The following is a 22191-nucleotide window of genomic DNA, read 5'->3' on the forward strand; positions in this document are numbered from 1 at the left end:
CATGTGACCTCTGCCTAACACCAAGCTAAGGAATCAGTATTTGTGTTGCTAAATTCTTCCAAACAAGTTGTAGTTTATGACACATTAACACAGTTTTTAATACATTTACTGAACTGATATCCTAATTATTCTCATTGACTTTAGTCTTGTTGCTCGGATCGAACAAAAAACGTCTTCAGCTGTTTTAATACATTTTCAAATAACAGCTTCATAAGCCAGTTTTACAGCTTTGGGACAAAAGAATAATTTCCAAAATCTCCCAGATGGAAACCAGGTCAGCAGCTGTGAGCAGGAAGAAATGAGCCGGAGCTCTGTTGTATCTGAATCAACATTATGACCTTTATGGGAAATAAATGACAGAATCCTGCAGTTGAGTTCAGGCTATATTTGAAAAAACTGATTTAATACAAGTACACTGGTTCCCTTTTTACAGTAAACTGTGACTCACGAGCGTCTCCTCCAGACAAGGAGCTCATTGTCAGAGTCTGTTTGTAGAAAACATTTCCACGGCACCAGATCCTGTAGCAGATGCACACGCTGTATAAAACCTCCTCTGGTCTGTGTGGATATACATACATATAGACATCTTTGTATATTTGTGGAAACACAGACAAGTGGCTCTTTGGTTCCACTGTAAAGTGCAGTTTCTGTGGTGCAGCAGGGTCGGGGGTCTTTGGTAGCTGGAGTCCAGAGGATCAGTGGCACCAGGGCTCATCCTCGTTCTCCTCACAGAGAGGGAAAGGTCAAAGTTCACGTCAGTCTCCCAGTCTGCTGTTATAATCCACACGCTTGTCTCGTGTCAAACGTCTCTAGCTCTGCCAGACGAGCAGCACGGACACGACCAACGAACCCAACGCCACGGCGGCGTTTCTCCGGCTTCCTGCGTGCCGTCCCGGGGAGTCACTGTGCTGCAGAGGCCTGTCGTCCTCGCCCCCCCGGCTGTAGTCGGACGGCTGGCTGCTGGCCGAGCACTGCACCAGGGGCATCTGGTAGGACGTGGCCCGCTTCTCCGGCCGGTCCGGGCTGGAGCCGTCGCTGGGCCGCTGGCCGTTGTAGAGCAGGTAGCGGCCGTGGGCATCCTGCTCCATGCGGAAGAGCTCGTACTCGGTGTGGGGGAGCCGGATGCCCAGCGCCACGCAGCCGTTGGTGATGGTCACGTCCTGCTGCACCCCCACCTGCCAGGAGCCCTGAGCGCCACACTCGTTGCCGTTGAAGACGTTGAGGAGGGACGTGGTGGCCAGGTCCATGGGCGTCACTCTCATGTGGTTCACTGAAGAGAGGGAGACAGGAGAAGGGAGGAGAGGCTCAGAGACAACAGGTACTTCAGTGATGTGTTTTATACATTTGTGTTTTCAGATGTTTTTCTTGGGTATTAATGAAATCTACAGGTTGTCCAGACCTGTTGATAATAATAATATCACTATTTGCTATCTTTATATATGAAGCCACGTCCTGCAGATTGTTAACTTCATAGATATTAGATGTCTCGTTCGACGGAGCCGGACGTCACCACATGGCGGCCATCTTGCCAGAGGTTGCTCGCTCACCCATAACATTGTGTTGGTCGTGGTAAATAACCATAACTTGCTCAATTTTCAACCGATTTTGAAACGGTCTGGTTTTTTATAAACGTCAGAGATGTAGATATGACACTGCATACTTATGAATAATAATGTTATTTTCTAAAAAATTAAATAATTTATGCTGTGTCATAACTACATCTCTGACGTTTATAACAAACCAGACCGTTTCAAAATCGGTTGAAAATTGAGCAAGTTATGGTTATTTACCAACACAATGTTATGGATGAGCGAGCAACCTCTGGCAAGATGGCCGCAATGTGGTGACGTCCGGCTCCGTTGGCCGGCAACGCAGACGAGACATCTAGTCTTTATATACATCTATGGTTAACTTAGCTCACTAACAGTCAGCTCACTTCTCTCTATCTTCTCTAATCCAGATTTAATCCAAATTCTATTTTTATGATAATCATTTAGTGAAGATCTGATATCCTGATCATCCCTAACGTTGAGATTTGTTACCTTTGAAGACAAAGTCCGTCCCGCCCCTGACCCGGGTGGAGTGAAGCCCCCGGCTGTAGCGACCTCGGGCGTAGATGGTGAAGGTCGGGTGTTTGCAGACCGGGTCGGAGTAGTGGAAGTAGTGGCCCTCCCACGTGTGGTTGTTGTCGTGGAAGATGAAGTGGCGGGTGAGGAAGAGGACCTCGGGCCGCACCTCGCAGCGCTGACTCACCCACTGTCCGTACAGGCCCACGGTGAGGTCGGCCCGCGGCGGCAGGATGGGGGGGTGCAGCTCGTCGGAGCGGAAGATGATGCGGCAGGCGATGCAGCCGTGGTCGTGGTTCTGGAGAGAGAGAGAGAGAGAGAGACAGAGAGAGAGAGAGAGAGAGAGAGGGGGGAAGGTGGAACAGTGAGAAAGACAAGTTGGTTATTTAAAGCAGTTACTTATCAAAATATAATTAAAAACCTAAAGTGAAATCAAACGTGATTCTTTAAATAATGGAAAAGAAATGTTATGATAATGTTAAGTTGACCTCTAACTTTATCTCTTGAGTTATGTGTTTAGTTAGGACCTTGACCTTTGACCTAATCGATTAATATCTGAACACAGCTGAACGGACCTGAAAACAAAAAATAAATACTTAAAACCAACAAGAATATAATGCAAAACAATTAAATCAACACAAACCAGAGTTTCTGTTAAAATGCGGAAGATTTAAAAAGATAAACTGTTAAATAATGGATTTAAAACTTTGCTGAAGTTCTTAAACCTTTTTGTGAAGCCACATATTTTTACATATTTAACAATGTCTTCCCCCTAAACCCAAACAACATCCTGAAACTATGTTAAATTCAGTTCAGGTCCAGAACTCTCCCAGCGTCGCAGCATGAGAATCCATCTTGTTGGAGGAAACGTGTCGGAGCTGGACGCCTCTTTAATCCATCACCGGGATATTGTGTCATGACATTCACATAAAGGACAGCTGGCGTCTGTTCTGAAGCGAGGGAGGAAAAACTATTTCCTTCAGTCTGAGCTTTGTGAGGCGCTGGAAGCCGGACAAGCATTTTCTCAGCGTGATCACACGGTGTTACAGTCAAACGGCAGATGTCTGGTCGGAGGAAAGCCACGACACGGGGGGGGGAGCCGAGCGTCCTCCTTCGTTCACTCTGTTTGTAAACCTGAGAATCGTTGTCTATTCACATGGCCTCTGGTTTGGTGGAGCGGCTTGTGACCCTGGTGTCCACAGACGGGACAGATGTGCACCTCTGGCTGCAGCCGAGCCCGGAGCTCCTGCTGGATTCAGATTCTCTCTTCTCCAGAGAACAAACTCCAGGGAGGTGCAGAGTCTTTGTTATCTGAGGGTGGTCGAACATTCAGACCGAAGCTCGACTCTTTTCCCAGAGAACATCACGTCTGCGTGGGATTTATGGAGATTCATAAAACAATAACTGAAACGATAGAGATGGAGGAAGCTATAAAAGAAAGGAGGGATAAAAACGAGTGTATCATGACATCGTAGAGTCCAGATAATCCCAGTGCTGCTGTATAACCAGCTCAGAGTCAGAGGTTAATGGAGGAGAGGCCTCGTGTGAATCCAGCTCTGTGAGAGAGAGAGTTTCTGAACACATAGTCTGAGCAGGAAAAATAAATGAATGTAGTTTTCAGTGAGAAAATAAGTGTTTTACATATTTATGTACAAGTTCAGGATCTGTTTTCATCCTACTGAACAAAGTGCTGTGCAACAGGACAATATAAAACAAGATGGTGATTTTCTTCTGTCCAGTTTAAACAGAAAATATCACATTTCAGTTGAACTCAGGATTTTGCTTTGCTCAGCAACACATTTGTTTTTTTAAACAATCCTAAATGTTTGAGGTTTTGGTTTAGTTCAGTTGAGTTTCATCCTGTTTACTCTTAACCTGCTGTTTCTATTTAAATCAGTTTTATTTTTCTTAGTGTTGTAAATGTTTATAACTGCTTTTCTGTGAAGCACTTGTTGCTTTATGCATGAATTGTGATCTAGAAATATTAAGTTTATTAGGTTTATTATCATAACTGTTGTCCATTGTCTATTAAAACACCTCAGCTCTCAGTATAAGGTTTTTTCTGTTTGCCCCAACAAGCTTCAGCATCAAGGTCGGTCAAACGGACGGAGAAGAATATAAAAGGTTATGTTGAATGTGTTAAAATATGTGATGAGGCTTGAGTGTTAAAACCACATCAGAGGAGAATTATATCATCTTTGGTGTCAACCGGTTATTTGCAGGTTGTAGTTTTATTGTTGCTGTGACACCGTTGTTATCATGAACATCCAAATTATTGATTCAAACTAAAAGAAAAGACCAACTTTTCTTTAAAAAGTGTAAAATTATAAATGTTTCTCCCCATGTTCTTGACTCTGAACACCCTGTTTTATTTGTTCTTGTTGTGGTGGTAATTTAAACCATATTTACAGTAACTTAGAGGAACAGTTCAACATTTAAAGAATCCTTTCCTGCTGAGCGTTTCATGAGTAGATCGATTGCGAACTAGCTTAGCATACAGGAGACCTGGAAACACTGAGAAACCTCAACTGTGGTTCTGGTCCAAATTGAATTAAAATAAATTACATTTAGCGGTTTCATGCGGGTTATATGGGTGGGACTGTTTCCTGGCCAGATACAGTGACTTCCTGTTGTGCTGTCGTCACCGGGAGGTTTCCAGGTTTCACAGAAAAGCTCGAACATAAAAACACAACCTGATCAGGTTTGTTTAGGGGACAGATCCAAATAACAAATCCAGATCTAATGAATTCAAACGTGGTTTCAGTTGGGGTCTGTCAGGCCTCGACGGAGGAATGAAGGCTTTCAACTGGAGAAACTGTAAATACACCAAACTGAGAGTTTTTAATAGAGCAATAACTTAAATGATTAATTATCAATAATGTGTAAACGAGTTGTCAGTTATTCATCAGTGAACTAGATCCACTGATTTATGGTTCATAAGATCAACAAGGGATAAACGTCTTCACAGCCATTGAACAGAAACAGCTGCTATAACAAACATTCCCTGTATTTGAGTTGATGATTATTAATGAAGGTTCACAAACTTTCACTTTGCAGTTAATAAGAAATCGTGAGTTGGCTTGTTCCCTCTCCACAGAGCAGCTGCAGTGTCCTGACATGTAGGAGCTCGTTTCTGCTGCGACTTCTTGGACACAGTTTTCTCTCTGGAAGCAAATATCTGTTTCTAAACTTACTGGAAGTGAAGACAATGAGGAAGTAAGGCCGGATATTACAGCCTCCGCTTCACATGAATTACATCAATTCATTTTGATTTTTACGATGTTGGATTGACGCTTTCGTCTGAAGCGACGTACAAACGAGCGACGACCCAGTTTTGTTGGCAGCCATCTTTCATTTGGGCGCTTCGGGGGATTACGACCATAGTTCGGGGGAGGACAATGTCCAGGAGCCAACGTTTTACGAGGAACAGAAAACACGTCAGGCTTTAAAATGCTTCTTTACAAACCTGTTGGTGATAGCGTGAAAAACACTTCACCCGTGTTTGTCTATGTCCTTTAAACCAGAGCAGCATCTTTCCAGTAATTTCACGTCCCAGGAATTCATAATAAGAGTTTTATCCTCGACTGAAGTTTTAAATGCATCTCAAGCTCTTTACAGGAAAGTAGCAGGAGACGTCACAAACTGAGTCTCAGCGTGAGGGAGAGGCCGAATGTAGGAAAACCCCCGACAACCAACAGCAGCAATATAAAGAAACACAGATCCCCTCTCGACACGGGTCATTATCGAGCGGTGGCTGCTCGGCCTCGGCGACGCCGCAGAGAACCAGGCGACAGAAAACAGGCCTGAAAACAAAGTCTGCTGCCGTGAGCCTTGCATCACCGCTGAGATCCACCCAACAGCCACAAACTGCTGGCACCAGTGCACCTCCTGGACTGGGACCAGCTCTGGGTGCACACAGCTCCAAGATTAATGGATTGGACGGTCACCATGGCAATAAAAAAAAAAGAAGAAAATCCCCGAAAAGAATCTGTTACGACCGCAAGAAACGGTGGAGTAGAGAGGGGAAGGAGTGAGGTATTTCTCCTGATGTTCACCAGGAAAACGTAGATTTTAAAACCTGATTTACTGTTCGTGTTCCGTTGACGACCGGTTGGGCCAAACGCTATAAAATAACTCAACTTATTTAGGATGTTGAATGAAGTTAGAAGCTTTTTAGTGTCGGTTTAACCAAATTACAAAAAAACACTGTATTTCCTCGCCTATTTTTTTCTGGGATCTAACCATTTATATAACTGGAGATGATCACATGACTCACAAATCCAAAAGAGGCTGATAAATTCAGATTTGAGCTGCTCACAGAATTAACTAACATGTTTGAATCTGTATTATTATTGTTATTATTATTTGACCACTTGGGGGCAGTGCAACAAGCTGGTATGTACAGATGATTATTCACACATGCAGCAGAACAGTAGAGAAAATACAATAGAATATAAATATGAGGCCAAACAGCCTTCAATTCAATCAAGCTGCTTTCACCACTTGGAAATACCAGTCCCCAAAATAAGATTATGTTCATGTACATCCATGAATTATTCCCAGAGAAATAGATGAAATGGTTAAATGTAATTATTTTATATAATTACTATATTTTTTTGAATAATTATAAAATAATAAAATGTATTCTCACTGTCAGAAAGAAATTACCCTAATATACTAATAACTAACATTACCGAATACATATAAGGAAAAACCAAGACGCTGTTAAAGTTGCAGGTGGTGAAACCAAAACAAGAAGCTCAAAGAAGATAAAACACAGCTGCAGACTTAAATTAGTTAAGTTAGATTTTAAGTGAATTAAATTTTCACTTTTTAAAAAAAAGTGAAAGTAGTAAAAATTGGAAAAACTCAAATAAAGCACAAGTAACTCAAACTTCTACTAAAGTACATGAGTAAACGTACTTAGTACCAGGAGCGAGATCTTAGTTTGTCATTTTGTTGAACTGACCCTTTAAAGTTTGACTTTAGCCGGAAACTAAAAGTGATTCTCAGCTCCACTGCCCCCCCCGTCGTCCTCCTTATTCAATAAAGATGGAGGAGGAGAACAAGAGCACATGCAACACTCTGACTCGAGCCTCGGGCACGCATGAAATCAGAGCTGGTATGCGCTCGCCGGAATAATTCATATGGCCGCATGATTCGGAATTCTAGGAATACCACATGTGGATCACTAGCAGAGATAGGCCGGGCTTAAGCAGAGCAGCTCTGGTCATTACAGCGCCACGGGGGGGGGGGGGGGGCTCCTCACTCTGCACTGTTTACGTTCTGATCAGCAACACCGTGCAAATCGGTGTTAATATAGACGGCAGAGCCACAAACAGGATTTCATTGTGATCTCTGTGGAGGGCGACAGTGAAAACATCACTCCAGGGTTTTCGCCCGGCGGGGAAACTGCTGTTCGGCCGAGCAAACAGAGAAATCACATCCCGGACGCAGAGAGCCGGGGAAGAAAGGATTCTTTCTTGAGGCGAGAATGGGAGAGATGAAATCAGCATGTGCAGAGTTTCTGGTTTCTAGTGCAAATGTTTAGTGTGTTATGGTACCGAGGGCGTGATTATTGACTTACACGCTGATCCTTAATCAGATTTCAACAGTATTTTAATCTATCGGGTGGAGATAATTAGTTGTTTTTTTAATCAGTCACAGAAAATAACCTGACATTCAATCAGGCGTCTGACCGCAACCGCGTCAACACAGTTCTAGAGTTTCTGTTAAGATATTAATTCGCCCGGATAGAGTTAAATACGCTAAAAGAAAACTCCCATGAAACCTTGTGTTTCTTAGGGTCGGTGTTTTGGTGTGTGTGGTCTCTGCGGTGTGGAGGCTCGGCTCAGTGGGGGGGTGCGGTTGTTCAGACAGAAAGCTGAACTCTGCCTCCGGCCCGGTCATGTGATCACTTCCAACCGACACAAACGACCTGTTCTCATCCCGGTTGGTGCACGAGCGGCGTGGTGGGAGTGTCGGGGGGGCACCTGCACAGCCGAGTCTGTTTGCTTTCGTCTCTGAGGCCAAAACAAACTCAGCGAAGGCAAATACTGGACCTCCTCTGATTGGCTGAAGGGGGCCTATTACTGTTATTTCCTGTCCTGTAATATATTTAATGATACACGAGTCGGATGTCCATGTTATCTTTTGGCCAAAGTTTCATATTATGATTTAAACACACATTTCCCACATGCAGACTATTAACAGATGCATTTAGGGATTCTGATTGAAACACTGAATCCTCTTTAAAGCTTGTTTAGTTGAACTGTGAATTCTTCAGTGGTGGCGTCCCGGACTAAAACTATAGATCTGGACACAAGTACAAGTCTCTCAAGTGACAAAAAGTAAGAATATTTAAATATTAATACTTTAAATGCCGTTTTCTTCACCTCATATCAACCAACCACAAACAGTGCCTAGTCACTGAAAACCAAAAGGCTCTGTAGAGATTCTGACCCCGAGGATTTAACCTCTGACAAGAAGCTCATGTTTCTGTTGGCATTTGTTTTGTGGCTAGTTAACAACATTACACACAAACTACTGGACGGATCACCACTAAACTTGGTGGAAGGATGTGATGCGGTTCAGGAAAGCCCTCATTACACTTTGGTTTTAGAATTTTGTTTCACTGTCTTTAACATGGAAAGATAGGATGTGTGAGTTTAAATTTTGCAGAACTGTTCAATTGAATCTTTCTGGCAATTGATTAAAAGTAGTATAAGTATTTTCCTGTTTCCAAACATCATCTTACAACTTTCAGACCCCTTCATCTCCCAGGAGGGAAATGACAAGTCCACATAGTTCAAGTTCAACAAAGACCCCAGAGACAGACGCCCCCCCTCCGCCCACTGAACTGTAGAACAGAGTTGACATTAGAGACCGACCTTGGCGTTCTGCAGGGCCATCTGGTAGCTGGAGGGTTTGTAGTAGAGCCTCTGTGACGGCTCCGTGTGGATGTCTCCCAGGAACAGCTCCTCCACCAGGTGGTCCAGGTTGTGATGCAGGTACTGCTTCTCCACCCTGAGCAGCTGCAGCTCGTGCATGGCGAAGTTGAGCTCCCTGGAGCAGTCGTGGCCGCCCTCTTCGCTCCACAGCTCGTAGATCTTCCCGGGCTCCCAGGGGCCCCTCACCGCCCCCCGGCAGCTCTGGTTGAGCCTCTGGCTGAGCTCTTTGGCCACGGTGGCTGTGTGACAGACCATCTGGACGCGGTGGAGGTGGTACTCGGCCTCGGTGCCGCCGCGGATGATCCAGGAGGCCTGACGTAGGCGGAGACGACCTCGGATCAGCAGAGTGTAGGTGGGCTTATTGCAGTGGTTGTCCTCGTAGTAGAACTGGTGAGCCTGGAAGGTGTTGTTGGGGTAGAAACTGTAGGAGCGCGTCAGGAACTCCGGCCCTGGTCTCACCTCACAGCTGCCGAAGAGAACATTGGAGTTTAGAAGTAGTTTGAAGAAGTGTTTGAGCGATAATGTCTGCAAACACAGAACCACGAGTCCACGGTAGTTTACCTGGTGGACACCCAGTGACCCTCCACACTAGGAGGCATCTGCACAGTGATCCTGGCTCCGTTGTGAAGGTGCTTCAGCATGTGCTGGCACTGGGAGTCTCTGAGCGACCGGCCGAAGGTTTTCTCCAGGGAGAGACGGCTGGAGCGGGCGTCCGAGTAGTGAAGAGAGGAAGCTTCGGTCCAGCCTGGAGGAACAAAAAGGATTAAGATTAAAATCAGTGGAGATGATCTACTCGTAGATTTTGGGGATGTCGTCCATAAGATTTTTGTGTTACACGGAAATATTTCAGGTTTCGAAGATGCAACCTTCATGATGAGAAAGATACGAGAGCGAGAGGGATTAAGAAGATATTCTGAATGTTTCAAAGACAAAGATTTGATTATTTTCTTGTTAAAAAACTTTACATTAGTGTCTTTATTAGTGCTGTCAAATGATTAAATATTTAATCGCATTTATGTCATAGTTAACTCGCGATTAATCGCAACTTTTTATCTATTCTAAATGTCCCTTCATTCATAATTTTACTTTCGTTTTAATGCTCTTATCAACATTGAAAAGTGGATTGGCTTGCTTTATGCAAATGATTTATTTTATTGAAAACTAACATTGCCAAACAGGGCGGTACAAAATAAAATTATAAAGTGCACATTTCAGGTAAACAATGACTCAGCCTATAGTGCAGTTCAACCATGGCTTAATTTTTTTTTTTTTAAGTTTGCTGTGAACATAGCAGTCAGGCCTCTTATTTCAGAAACAATGAACCATAACAGTTAGGTTACCAATAAAAGGTAAGCCTACTACTTCTTTGGTTTCAGCCAGCTACTCAAACAGACAAGCAACAAAATAACAAACAAACAAAATACACAGGCAAGTGTCGGCCTACTTTGAAATAAATTAAACACAGAACTTTGTAGGGCTATTTGAGTCCTCCCCATATTTGTGTAAATGTATGAAATAAGAAGTACCCTATTTTGAAATAAATAAAAACATATAGCTGAAGCCTAATAGTGTAACGGACTGGGTTTATGTTTATGTTTGGTTTTGACGTATGTTCAGTAAAACACTGTTGGAGGAGCGTTCTGATATCCTGAGGGTCAGTGAAGGGGTCGGGGTGGGACATGTGACTGTTTGGACCAATAGGATGGGGTTGATTGGGGATCGGGGATCAATGAGGAAGTGAAGTGTTGTTGATGTGCGCGAGTGACGGAGTAAGAGCGAGAAGTGCACATGTTTGTGAAGAGGATAATAAAAGCTACTAAACCACGAAGAAGTTCCGTGTCCTGTGTAAGCGGGGACGCTACAATAGCCTTAAAATATATATTTTAGTTGGCGGAATATTATAACAAAAAGCGAGAGCAGGTCAGACTGGAGGCGAACACGGATACTGCAGCTGTAGCTCTGCGTTAATCTCGCGTTAAAAAAATTGACGGTGTTAAAATGGGTTTGCGTTAACGCCGTTAATAACGCGTTAAACTGACAGCACTAATATTTATTTCATTATCTGTGAGTAAGAAGAGGAACGGTCGTCTGGAGTCTCGGAGCCTCTGATGAAGAATCAGCCCCGGGGTCAACGGCCGATATTTTGGGGGTTTCCTGTGTAGACGGCAGAAATCTGGGCCAAGACTCTTCCTTTCGCTGTTTTCCGTTTAGTCTGATTCGTTTCTTTCATCACACGAGTTGAACTCTTGTGAAAATCTTGTCCTTCTGCACAATCACATGCTGTTTATACAGATTAGTCTATGTGTGCACACTTAATTCCTACAAGTATAGGTTAAACAAATGGAAAAGCACAACCTTGACTAAAGTGAACTTGAAGGACAGATTTCTTTTTAAACTGTAGTGTTTATTCAGTTTTTTCCATTTACACATACAAGACATATACAACAAAGAAAAAAAAAGAAAAAATAAAGTCAGTCATGGCTGCAGGTATCCCTATTCTACCAAATCAGATTTATACAGTTTACAGTTCACATGTCTTTCGTTATGTCATACAAGACCCATTTTTTCCACTTTGTTATAGAAACATCTTCCTTCAGTCGAAGTTGGTAGGTCATTCTCTCCATACAGTATATTTCTCTTACAATCCCTAACCATTGTTCTATGGTAGGAGATTCAGTTTTGTACCAGTATTGTTTTCTTAATTGCAATCAACAGTATCTTGACTATATATCCAGTTACACTTTCAGTTAAATTTCCAAGGTACATAGTCTTGCTTTCATTTGGTATTTCATATCCCAGTATGTCTTTAATTGTGGCACCAACATCATCCCAAAAGGAGCGCAGCCTGGGGCACATCCAGAAAATATGTGCATGGTTAGCTTCTTTGCTCCCACACGCCCGCCAGCATGATTGTTCTGTAGCACTTTGTCTACTTTTTATCTTAGGTGTTATGAAGAAACGGGTCAGATTTTTCCACCCAAATTCCCTCCACGGAAGGACAGATTTGATGCTTGAACTCTTTCTGGTTTGGTCGATGGAGCTCGACTCTTTTCAAGTCGACTAATCAGAAAGTAAGTGACTCTCTGATCCAGCAGAAAGAGCAGTGACCTATTTAGTTTGAAGTTAGCTCTCATGTTTTCAATGTACCAGGCCTCTTTGAAGTGTTTAGAGGGTTTAATTCAATCATTTTAACTCATGTCATCACCCGGGGATTACAGGGTTGTATCAGTGATGGTGTGAGCTGAGTCTTTATGGGTTAACATGAGCTGAACATGTGAGGAAAAGGCAAAAGCTTCCATGCTACAGTTGAGGAATGGGTGACAACAAGCTGCAGACCAAGTTAAAAAGGACTTGAGATGTTTCAAACTCTTATTTCCCACCCTGTCCACGTACCCTCGACGCACCACATGAAATAACAATACCTTCAACAATGAGCTGAGCTTAAAGGGATCAAATATGGGAAATGAAAGCTTTTTTAAAGTCTGAGGCTCAGATTCCGGGGAGGATTTATTCCATGCAGCGCTCTAATCATCAAAATCTATTTTGGAAATATGAAGACTTTGCATAAAATTCTTTCTATCAAACCCGACTTGCCTGGAAGTATCGTTCAACGCCAAGGAATGCCGCTGAGGTCGTCTCTGTGCTTTTAATTTGGGACTAACGACACCAGAGGAGGAACAAAAGCAAGTGATTAAAAGAGGCCAAACGCTCCACGAAGGAACAAAGATCCATCCGGCTGGTTTACACTCACAGAGGTCGAGGTTTGTGTGTAAACCGCCACATCACAGCGCTGCTCGGTGGAGACGCTGGCCTGTGCGAGCCCCGGACCCGGCTGGTGGCATTAGTAACGCGACCCTGCCGGCTGGAGCTGGGTCAGGAATCAAAGAGCAGGCTCCACAGCTCGCTGCATGTTACACGTTAGCGTTTATGTGTGTGTGAAACCTTTTTTTTTTGCACCTGCAGTCGTGTTGGACCAGTGGGAAAAACCCCTGAGTGGCTGCCAACAGCTTGTTTTCACGATGAGGAGAGCAGGAACCACAAGTGTGTGTGTGTGTGTGTGTGTGTGTGTGTGAAAGAGAGTGTGTTTCCTCCATGCTTCCTCAATCAATTAATCCAATGTATAGCCCATATTAACAAATTCATAGGGATTAACAAGGTGCAGCTTCCTCGGCCATTAACCCTCAGCAAATATTAGCATATTTTTACTAGCTGTCAATCACACGCGAGTCCAAACCCTAATGCACGTTGTCTATTTGACTCTTTATGGAACCATGACTGACAGAATGAACATCAGGATGTACGGAGGCAGAAACAAGAGATGTTTGATTTTCATTTTCAAATGTTTTATATTTTTAACTGGTATTTACAGACTTGGAGTGGAGGGTAAGTCTGGATGGGGAGGATGATGAGGGTTAGGAGGGCTAGGAGGGGTAGGAGGGGGGCTTAGGATGTTGGCCACCCCCCCCCCGTCTGAGATTGTCTTCCAGAGATCACATTTTGTCTTCCACTCGATGTGGCTCTGTAGGACTGCGCTCCCGATGGCTTGCATCCTGGACTTTAGCTCCCGGTTGCTTACTTCCTGTGACAAAACTTTACTGATGGCGGTGCCGATCAAAAGATCCTTTTTGAGAATAATGGCCTGGTGCTTGTTCACCCAGTTTTCTTCCGTGGCCTCGACCAGTCTCTCCAGCTCCTTTATTCTCTCGAAGCCGGCCTCCTTCTCCACCTGCTCACGTCTCAGATTGTCCCCCAGAGCGTTGATCTCTAACTGACACCTCTGGATAACTTTTGTCGCAATGGCCGTGAGCTCCTTGTTTCTCTCGTCCAGCGCCGTTTTCTCCGCCATGACCCTGGCGATCACGTGATCCCTTTGATGGACGGCTAATTTCATCTCCTCGTTAATCTTGTTGCACTTATGACTCAGCTCCTCTGTGATCTTCTGGTTGTCTTCCTCCTGGATTTGCAAACGAATACTGAAGGAATGGAAGTCCTTCTGTTGGAGTCTCAAGTCCTTCTTAACCTTCTTGACCTCGGCCTCCAGTTCCTCCTGGAGTCTCTTAGACTCTGGCCCGTGCATGATCTCCTTCTACTTCTTCCAGGCGGCTTCTCTGCTGGACATGTGCGCCTTCAGAGCAGCATATTGTTGAGACAGCTCCTTATTCTGAAAGTTCCTTTCCTTGATTTCTTCACGGAGGTTCTCCAATATAAAGGAAGAAAGGCACATATTTTACAGCAGTCTGAAGGATACAAACATAACAGGCAAAAACACAGTCCCACACTTAATTTAAATTGAATGTTCATGAACCAGACCAACAAATCACAGACTTAACAAACTTAAACTACATTCATCGACAGTTTCTCCCTCCCCTCTGTTTTGAACCCACAAATGTGACCATTTTCTACATTAATAGGGATTTAAAAATTACGATAATAATCGTAATATCTTAGTTTAATATAATTTCTATGTATTGTGGTCTGTTTTGTGTTTTTATTAACAACATCCTAACATCCCTGACAAAAGTCTTTCAAGTTTGAGACAAAAGATGGAACACTATGAAGAGGTGATATCTGATGAACGCTTATGACATATAAGCGATCCAGACTATACCCCATCCTTTGATGAATCCTTTGAAGGTGTGATCAGAGACCATCGAAGGGAGTTATAAGCTATCCAGACTTTACCCCATCCTTTAATGAGTCCTTGTGATCCAAGGATGTCATAAGCGATCCCCATCCTATGATGAGTCCTCTGAAGGTGCGATCTAAGACCATCCAGCAACTCAAGGAGATCAAAGTCAAACACAGAAGTTAGGAGATCAAAGTCAAACACAGAAGTACCTCTTATGTTACATAATTGACAGACATTGTTATAAATATGTCAATATTCATATATTATCATAACCTTTTGGAGTGAAATTATTAATAAATATCATATATTCCATATTTGATTAATTTGTTTGTGTTTTCTGAAAAACCGAAAACCTATCACTTTAGTTATTTAGTTATTAAACTCTTTTCTGTCTTTTCAAACAAAATTTCATCTACAGTTTTTGGTCAAATTTTTTCCACATTACATGATCAAATTAAGAAAGATTTGAATACTGGATTGTAATCTAACAGCTAGAAATTATGTGTACGTCAAAAAAATTACAAAGGATCCTCTTTACACAAGCTTGTGCATCCCTAGGGGTGCATGCACACCACTTTGGGAATCCCTGATGAAGCTTAATACAACCACGAGGCAATTAATGTTTTTCAGAATTATCACACATTTGTGACTGTACACCTCAAAGGATGGAAATGTTTTTCCTTTTTAGTAGGAGATGCACTTGACCAGTCGGACACGGATCAGGCTTCATCCACTGAAAATGACAATGAGGCAGTTGAAGAAATTAAGCAGCATGTACCAGGACAAGACTGTTTTAGATGGAGCAGACAATACCTTACACTGACCCCCCTTGATGTCGTTGAACACTATGAAGAGGTGATATCTGATGAACGCTTATGACATATAAGCGATCCAGTATACCCCATCCTTTATTGAGTCCTATGAAGGTGTGATCAGAGACCATCGAAGGGAGTCATAAGCTATCCAGACTTTACCCAATCCTTTGTTGAGTCCTATGAAGGTGTGATCAGAGACCAGTGAAAGGGAGGCATAAGCTATCCAGACTTTACCCCATCCTTTAATGAGTCCTTGTCATCCAAGGATGTCATAAGCGATCCAGACTATACCCCATCCTATGATGAGTCCTGTGAAGGTGAGATCTAAGACCATCCAGCAACTCAAGGAGATCAAAGTCAAACACAGAAGTACCTCTTATGTTTCATAATTGACAGACATTGTTATAAGTATGTCAATATTATTCTATTATCATAACCTTTTGGAGTGAAATTATTAATAAATATCATATATTCCATATTTGATTAATTTGTTTGTGTTTTCTGAAAAACCGAAAACCTATCACTTTAGTTATTTAGTTATTAAACTCTTTTCTGTCTTTTCAAACAATATTTAATCTACAGTTTTTGGTCAAATTTTTTCCACATTACATGATACTGTATTGTAATCTAACAGCTAGAAATTATGTGTACATCAAAAAAATTACAAAGGATCCTCTTTACAAAAGCTTGTGCATCCCTAGGGGTGCATGCACACCACTTTGGGAATCCCTGATGAAGCTTAATACAAGTGACCACGAGGCAATTAATGTTTTTCAGAATTATCACACATTTGTGACTGTACACCTCAAAGGATTGAAATGTTTTTCCTTTTTAATAGGAGATGCACTTGACCAGTCGGACACGGATCAGGCTTCATCCACTGAAAATGACAATGAGGCAGTTGAAGAAATGAAGCAGCATGTACCAGGACAAGACTGTTTCAGATGGAGCAGACAATACCTTAAACACTCCCGTTGATGTTGTTGAAGATGCCAACCAGACACATCCACACTATGAAAAGAAAATATCGATGATCGCTTATGCAAACGCAATCCAGACTATACCCCATCCCAAAAGACTCATCAAAGGATGGGGGAAAAGGAAGGTGTGATCAAAGACCATCTAAGGATGTCATTAGCGATCCAGACTATACCCCATCCTTTGATGAGTCCTTGCAATCAAAGACCATCCAAGGATGTCATAGGCGATCCAGACTATACCCCATCCTTTGATGAGTCCTTTGAAGGTGGTGACCAAAGTCAAACATAGAAATACCTCTTTTGTTACATAATTGACAGACATTGTTATTAGTATGTCAATAGTCATCTATTGTCATAACCTTTTTGAGTGAAATTATAGTTCCAGCAGAGAACAGATAATAAAGTTCCAGCAGAGGACAGATCAGACTGTGGATGATGTTCAGGCGGAGGGAGGGTCTATCAGAAATCGAGCTTGTTCCCTGGGCAGCACAGACTGCGAGATGTGCCAGTCCTGACAGCTCATGAGGAATCTCAAAGGACTCACTATGTCAATACCAATAAGGCTTTAGTATTATGTTAAAGGGAAGGTAAATGGGGATGCTAGAGGAAGTGATTATATATTTCATGTGCACGTAAAAGAAAGTCCAAAATGAAAGAATGTCCCAAAATGAGATATAGAGTCTAGACATTGCATGATTTTCACCTCACAAACCCGGGACCTACAATATGTTATTCATAGAAGTAATCTTCCAAAAAATGTTTTAAAGTGGTATTTGTTAAATTATGAAGCTGTAGTTGGTGCTACGGGACAGTGCCACCCTGATATCAAGCCAAAACCTAAAAAAAAACACCCACGCATACTGAGGATGTTTTGTAAACAGCCAGTGCTCTTTTTTTTCTTTTTTTTTTACAGCATCCAATTTTTACATTTTACTATTTGAGAAAAATAAAGACTCTTTCAGGTCTCAAAACTACAATACAGTTAAACTGTATTCATCTACTACTAATTTCCGCTTTGATATTTGTATCCCTTGTCTGTCTTTTCCTCTAACCCATGAGAAATACAATGATATTGTTGATGTGAAATATTTCAATGAACATCAATACAGGCCTGATGAGTGAGATTTTTATGTAGTTTTGCTGAGAAGCATAGAAAACCAACCAGCACACAAACGGACATAATACAGGAAATAAGCAAAAATGGCCAAAATTCACTGTTTCCTTTTCCCAAACATGAATATTATGTCTTCAATGAATACATCTTCAGTATTTATGGATTCCTTTGGTCACCTTCATTTGACAGCTTTAAACAATTCGAAATTCAGTTCATTTATAATAATAATAAATAGTGGCGGCTCATCTATTTTCAACAGGGGTCTGTTAACAGACAATGGCCGCCGTCACCAGGGACACGTAACCTTGAGTTTGACCAACAGCTGTCCCTCCGACACATCTGACAGTCGTCCTCAGCAGATGGATTTATCAGCACATGATCTAAGTGTGGCGCTTCAGTCCCACGACAACAGGTGGTCATACTGTATATATATATATATATATATGGGGGACATTGTTGACCCCGACCTCTGAAAATGGGATGAGGCTGAAAGTTTGTGGACGTATGGGATCCAGACACGTGAAGTCTCGCTCACAACCTGGATGGAAAGAAAATGTTTTCCAACCCAGGAAGAATCTGATGGTTTTTGTTTTTTTTGCTGCAGCTTTCCAGGGATTCTGAGTAATGGACGCCATTGTCAACAAAGATACAGTGGAAGATTTTGGATGAAGCACAATAAAACAGTGTGAAAAGTCTCAGAAACCCTAAAACTGCTCTCCAGCTTCTCCTCTACTTCAGTTGTTTCGTGTTCAGACAAACTGCAGATATGTATTTCTTCTCGATTAGAACGATGTAGAGCATTGAAAAGTTTATTTGAACCTGCTTTCAGACGTGCACTAAACTCCGGAGATCCTCCTCAGGAGTATGTGTCATCGCACATGTTGAAGTTTGAAATAACTTTACCATGCATCTCTTATTTTGCTGTTTAGAGTGTAGAGTGATAAATGAAGAAATTCTGCATCTGGTTTTCGCCTCTCTGAGTTCTAACTGTGCTTAGCTCAATGAAAATATTTAAATTATAATAATGAAATGTGAGCTTTATTTAGAGCAGTTGTTAAACCGTTTACAAATGTTTTTACAAAGAGTTTTACTAGATCAAAGTGAAGCAGTTTGAAATGGAAAACAGGCGTATGGGGCAATAAATGAGGAAATGATTAAAAGGAGGTTAAGTGGAGCATGTTTGGTAAATTACTTTTTAAAGACGAAGCGTCGTTTAACGAGGGTTGAATGTGTGAGTAATGGGACTTTTTTTTTTCTCAATAGCTTTATATAAACAAGAAAATTAAGACAAAAACCTCCGTCATTAGGAGAATAATCAGAGAAGCCAGTGCTGCTGCTCTCTATCTGAATCAAAGCGCCCACAACACTCCCAGAGCCCCAGACCACAGAGAACATTTCCAGTTGGCCGTTTCCCACCGGTGAGGTAACAGCGCCGGGACCCCGGACAAGCACAGAGACTCCACATCGTTTATGGGAAGAGAAAAAAATCCAGAAGTGCCGGAGCAGAGCGCAGACAAAGGACTGTTCTCTGTGTCCATTCACAGAGTTTGGCAGCGACAGAAGGGGGTTGAGAAAAATAACATGACACTTAAAATCAAAGAAGCTAAAAGTACAGAAGAGGAGTTTTGAAGACGGTGCTTGTTTTTATTTTGAAGGCCTCTGAATGTCGTGCTTTTTGTTTACACATGTTTCTTCTAACTGTGATTGTGTGTGTTTCTACATCTGACAGTTTTGTGTTCAACTGTTTACACGTGATCCATTTAATTCTGGTTTCAAATTGCAATTCTTTCCGAGCTCGCCGAAGAACTTTGCACGACGTTCCTACTTCCTGTCGTCATCAGCCACATGTGCTGCGTCTCACAATACTGGACTCTGATTGGCTTATAGACAGACATCTAGTTTCTGCAGATTTTTTTTTGCATTTTGTCCCAGTTGACTTTAGATTTTTTGCCTGCAAACCAAACCACAATTAAACATTTTGCCTTCTCCTCATGCTGCGGATCATTTCTACTTCTGCTGCAGTTATTTTTCTTCTTCTATTGTTTAGCTGGGGATGAATCTGCCTCAACAATCTGAAAGTAGGAATCATTCCTCAAAACATAGCTCAGTTCGATGCACTTCTTTTGGTCAGACAGGCTTTTTAGCATCTTTCACACCTTCCAATGAGGTTTGGACCAAACAAGGTCAATGTGAAGCTTCTGGCACGAGAGGTGAAGTCATATGACCAAAGTCTGTTGGATTCATCCTCTGTGAACCTTGAAAAACTGTAGAAAACTCTTTAACAGTTTCTGGACCAAACACCGTCCATCCAGTCTCACCACAAAGCATTGAGTCAAGCTAAGAGTTAAAAATTATGTTTCAAACTCAACTTAAAGCCAATTTGGACAAAAAAATGAAAGCTAGTCTTTGGTTAAAGAAAAAGAGGAAGTATGAACATCTGCATTTCCATGACAACTGGCAGCCTCCATCTGCTGATGAAGATCATTTGTCATTAAATTGACGTGCGATTGTTTTCTCAAGGGCCCGTTCTTCAATATCACCACTTCAACATTAAAAGTGTCTTTCCCACATTGTGGTGTTTCTATTTTCAGCTGCGTGAAGAAGTCGAGTTCTTCCATCTCTGAATGAATCAGCAGTGAAACCGAGCTAACACAGAGCGACGTGCTGCGCTGCATAGCAATTAGCACCATCTGTCTTTCCTCTGCTCGGATGTTTGAACTTTTCTCTCGGTTGCTGCAGGTCTCGACTTCATTCGTTCAACTTTTACTCTGAATGATTCAGACCCTGATGTAGTTTCACTCTTCGCTCTGATATGAAGTTATTTTAATGATTTTGTGACAGACGTGACTGTAATAACAGATCTGATTATTTGTCCTTGTTGCAGCTCAGCTCATACTTTGAAAACTTGAACAGTATCGATATTCAGACAAAAGTTACAGTTTGATTGATGCTCATCATTGATACCCAACCTGAAATAAGCAAACTGTTTACTTTAATTGAGCTCAGACAACATTTCAGCGGCAAATATCAGATACTGTCTAATATTGGCATTTGATTTGAAGTTTGTTGAATCGCTTTCGGTTGAGGTGCCTTTGTAAATCAGTTTTTATAGAACCATATTTGTTTCATTCTTAAAAACATCACTTCCTTATACACACAAATTCATACAAGTACACATGAATGTGGATGTGCAATGTGTGCAGATAAACTCTAAATAAAATAAACATGTCTTCAGTTATACATATGCAATTTGTGCAAATAAATAAGCAAAATAAGTTTTGACATTTGTTTAAAAGTGTTTTTAATTGGCTATGATCTCAAAGTCATCTTTGATGTTGATGTTTTTCTATTCAATCGTTACATATTTAGTTTCAGGATATATAACAGCTATAATTATATAATATATAACCATATTTGAGTGTATATTGCTAGTTTGTCTTGGAAAAAAACAAAAGGCTTAAGTTATAATAAAGGATTTATCTCCATTTTAGCGATATCAGCCTCAGATGTGCAGAATCAGTCGTGCTCTAGTTTGTGTTTGGGATTAAAATGATTGAATAACTACCACTGAGTGTTTTTAACATTTCTTTTGCAGTAGTCTAGTTTTCTGTCGACTCTTCTCTGTGCTAAAATGAGCACAAGCAGAGAGAAGCTCACCTGCCTGTATCTTCAATTCCAGCTCAGCCACAGCAGGAAAAAGGAAGAAACCCATCACCCACCATGATGAACAGACAGAGTCGCAGCACAAACAGTTTGAAGCTTCTCGTATATGGATGAAAATAAGCAGAAGTAATAAAACACAAAGACAGTTGAGGTTCAGCAGAAGATCCGTGGGCATGTGAAGTAAAAGCAGCTGCTGCTCCATGCCAGTCCACTCTGTCATTTTTGAAAAGTCAAGGCTCGACCAGGGTTTTGTCCCTCAGTGGATTTACAGCGCTCACATATCTGCGCTGACAGTGCATTTTCATTGCCTCTATGAAAGGCTGCAATAACACAGCACTTAATTGAACGTTGGAATCACTTAAACACACTTAAGGATAAGTGGCCTCTGAAGAGCATCGTTTTATCCCAACCCGCTCATTTGAAGTTGCAGCCAAACGTTTCCTTCCACTGTCACTGGGAGCAGATGGACTGGGTCAGACTGAAGTCCCATGATCCTCTGCTGCTCAGACTGGGGCTTCCATCAGGACCCGGGTGTTTGAAGTGGCTCTTAAGTCTCCTGGTGGTGCTTTCATCTGCCTCGTTGCCCCAGGACAACTTTTTATTGCTTCCTATCCACGGCTTTCAAATGTACACATCCCACTGGCATGAGGGGTGAGTTACAACAACAGGGAATATTACTCCTGTAGGAGAAACAGGTGTGAACACAACAGGTTCTTATCTGACTAAAGTTCTGCAGAAGATGAAGAAGAAGATGCAGTTTGGATGATCTAGTCTAGGCTGCCAGAGCTCTTTGCTGTGGAGGAAACACATCCAACAGATCTCCACCTCACTGAGCAACATGTTCTCACTCATATAAAACATGGAACCTGGAAACATGGAGAAGTCTCTTACCCAGAACAGCCAGAAGAAGCAGGACCCAGGTCGGTTCCATGATTCCTCTTTGTGCAGGGGAACTGAAACGAACTTCACTGGTC

General features: G+C 42.1%; 1 protein-coding gene across 1 annotated transcript; it reads right to left on the reverse strand.

Annotated features, from left to right (window-relative positions):
- Nucleotides 1-809: 809 nt before the first annotated feature.
- Nucleotides 810-14093, reverse strand: LOC133018258 (protein APCDD1-like). The gene is made up of 5 exons (XM_061084577.1): nt 13525-14093; nt 9578-9805; nt 8957-9482; nt 2043-2364; nt 810-1270 (listed from the first exon to the last, which is right to left on the reverse strand). Exons 1-5 carry the CDS (start codon nt 14091-14093, stop codon nt 810-812), a joined length of 2106 nt encoding a protein of 701 aa, XP_060940560.1.
- Between the last annotated feature and the right edge of the window lie 8098 nt (nt 14094-22191).

The sequence above is a fragment of the Limanda limanda genome, chromosome 13, assembly GCF_963576545.1.
Source record: "Limanda limanda chromosome 13, fLimLim1.1, whole genome shotgun sequence".
In the NCBI taxonomy this organism is placed as follows: Eukaryota; Metazoa; Chordata; class Actinopteri; order Pleuronectiformes; family Pleuronectidae; genus Limanda; species Limanda limanda.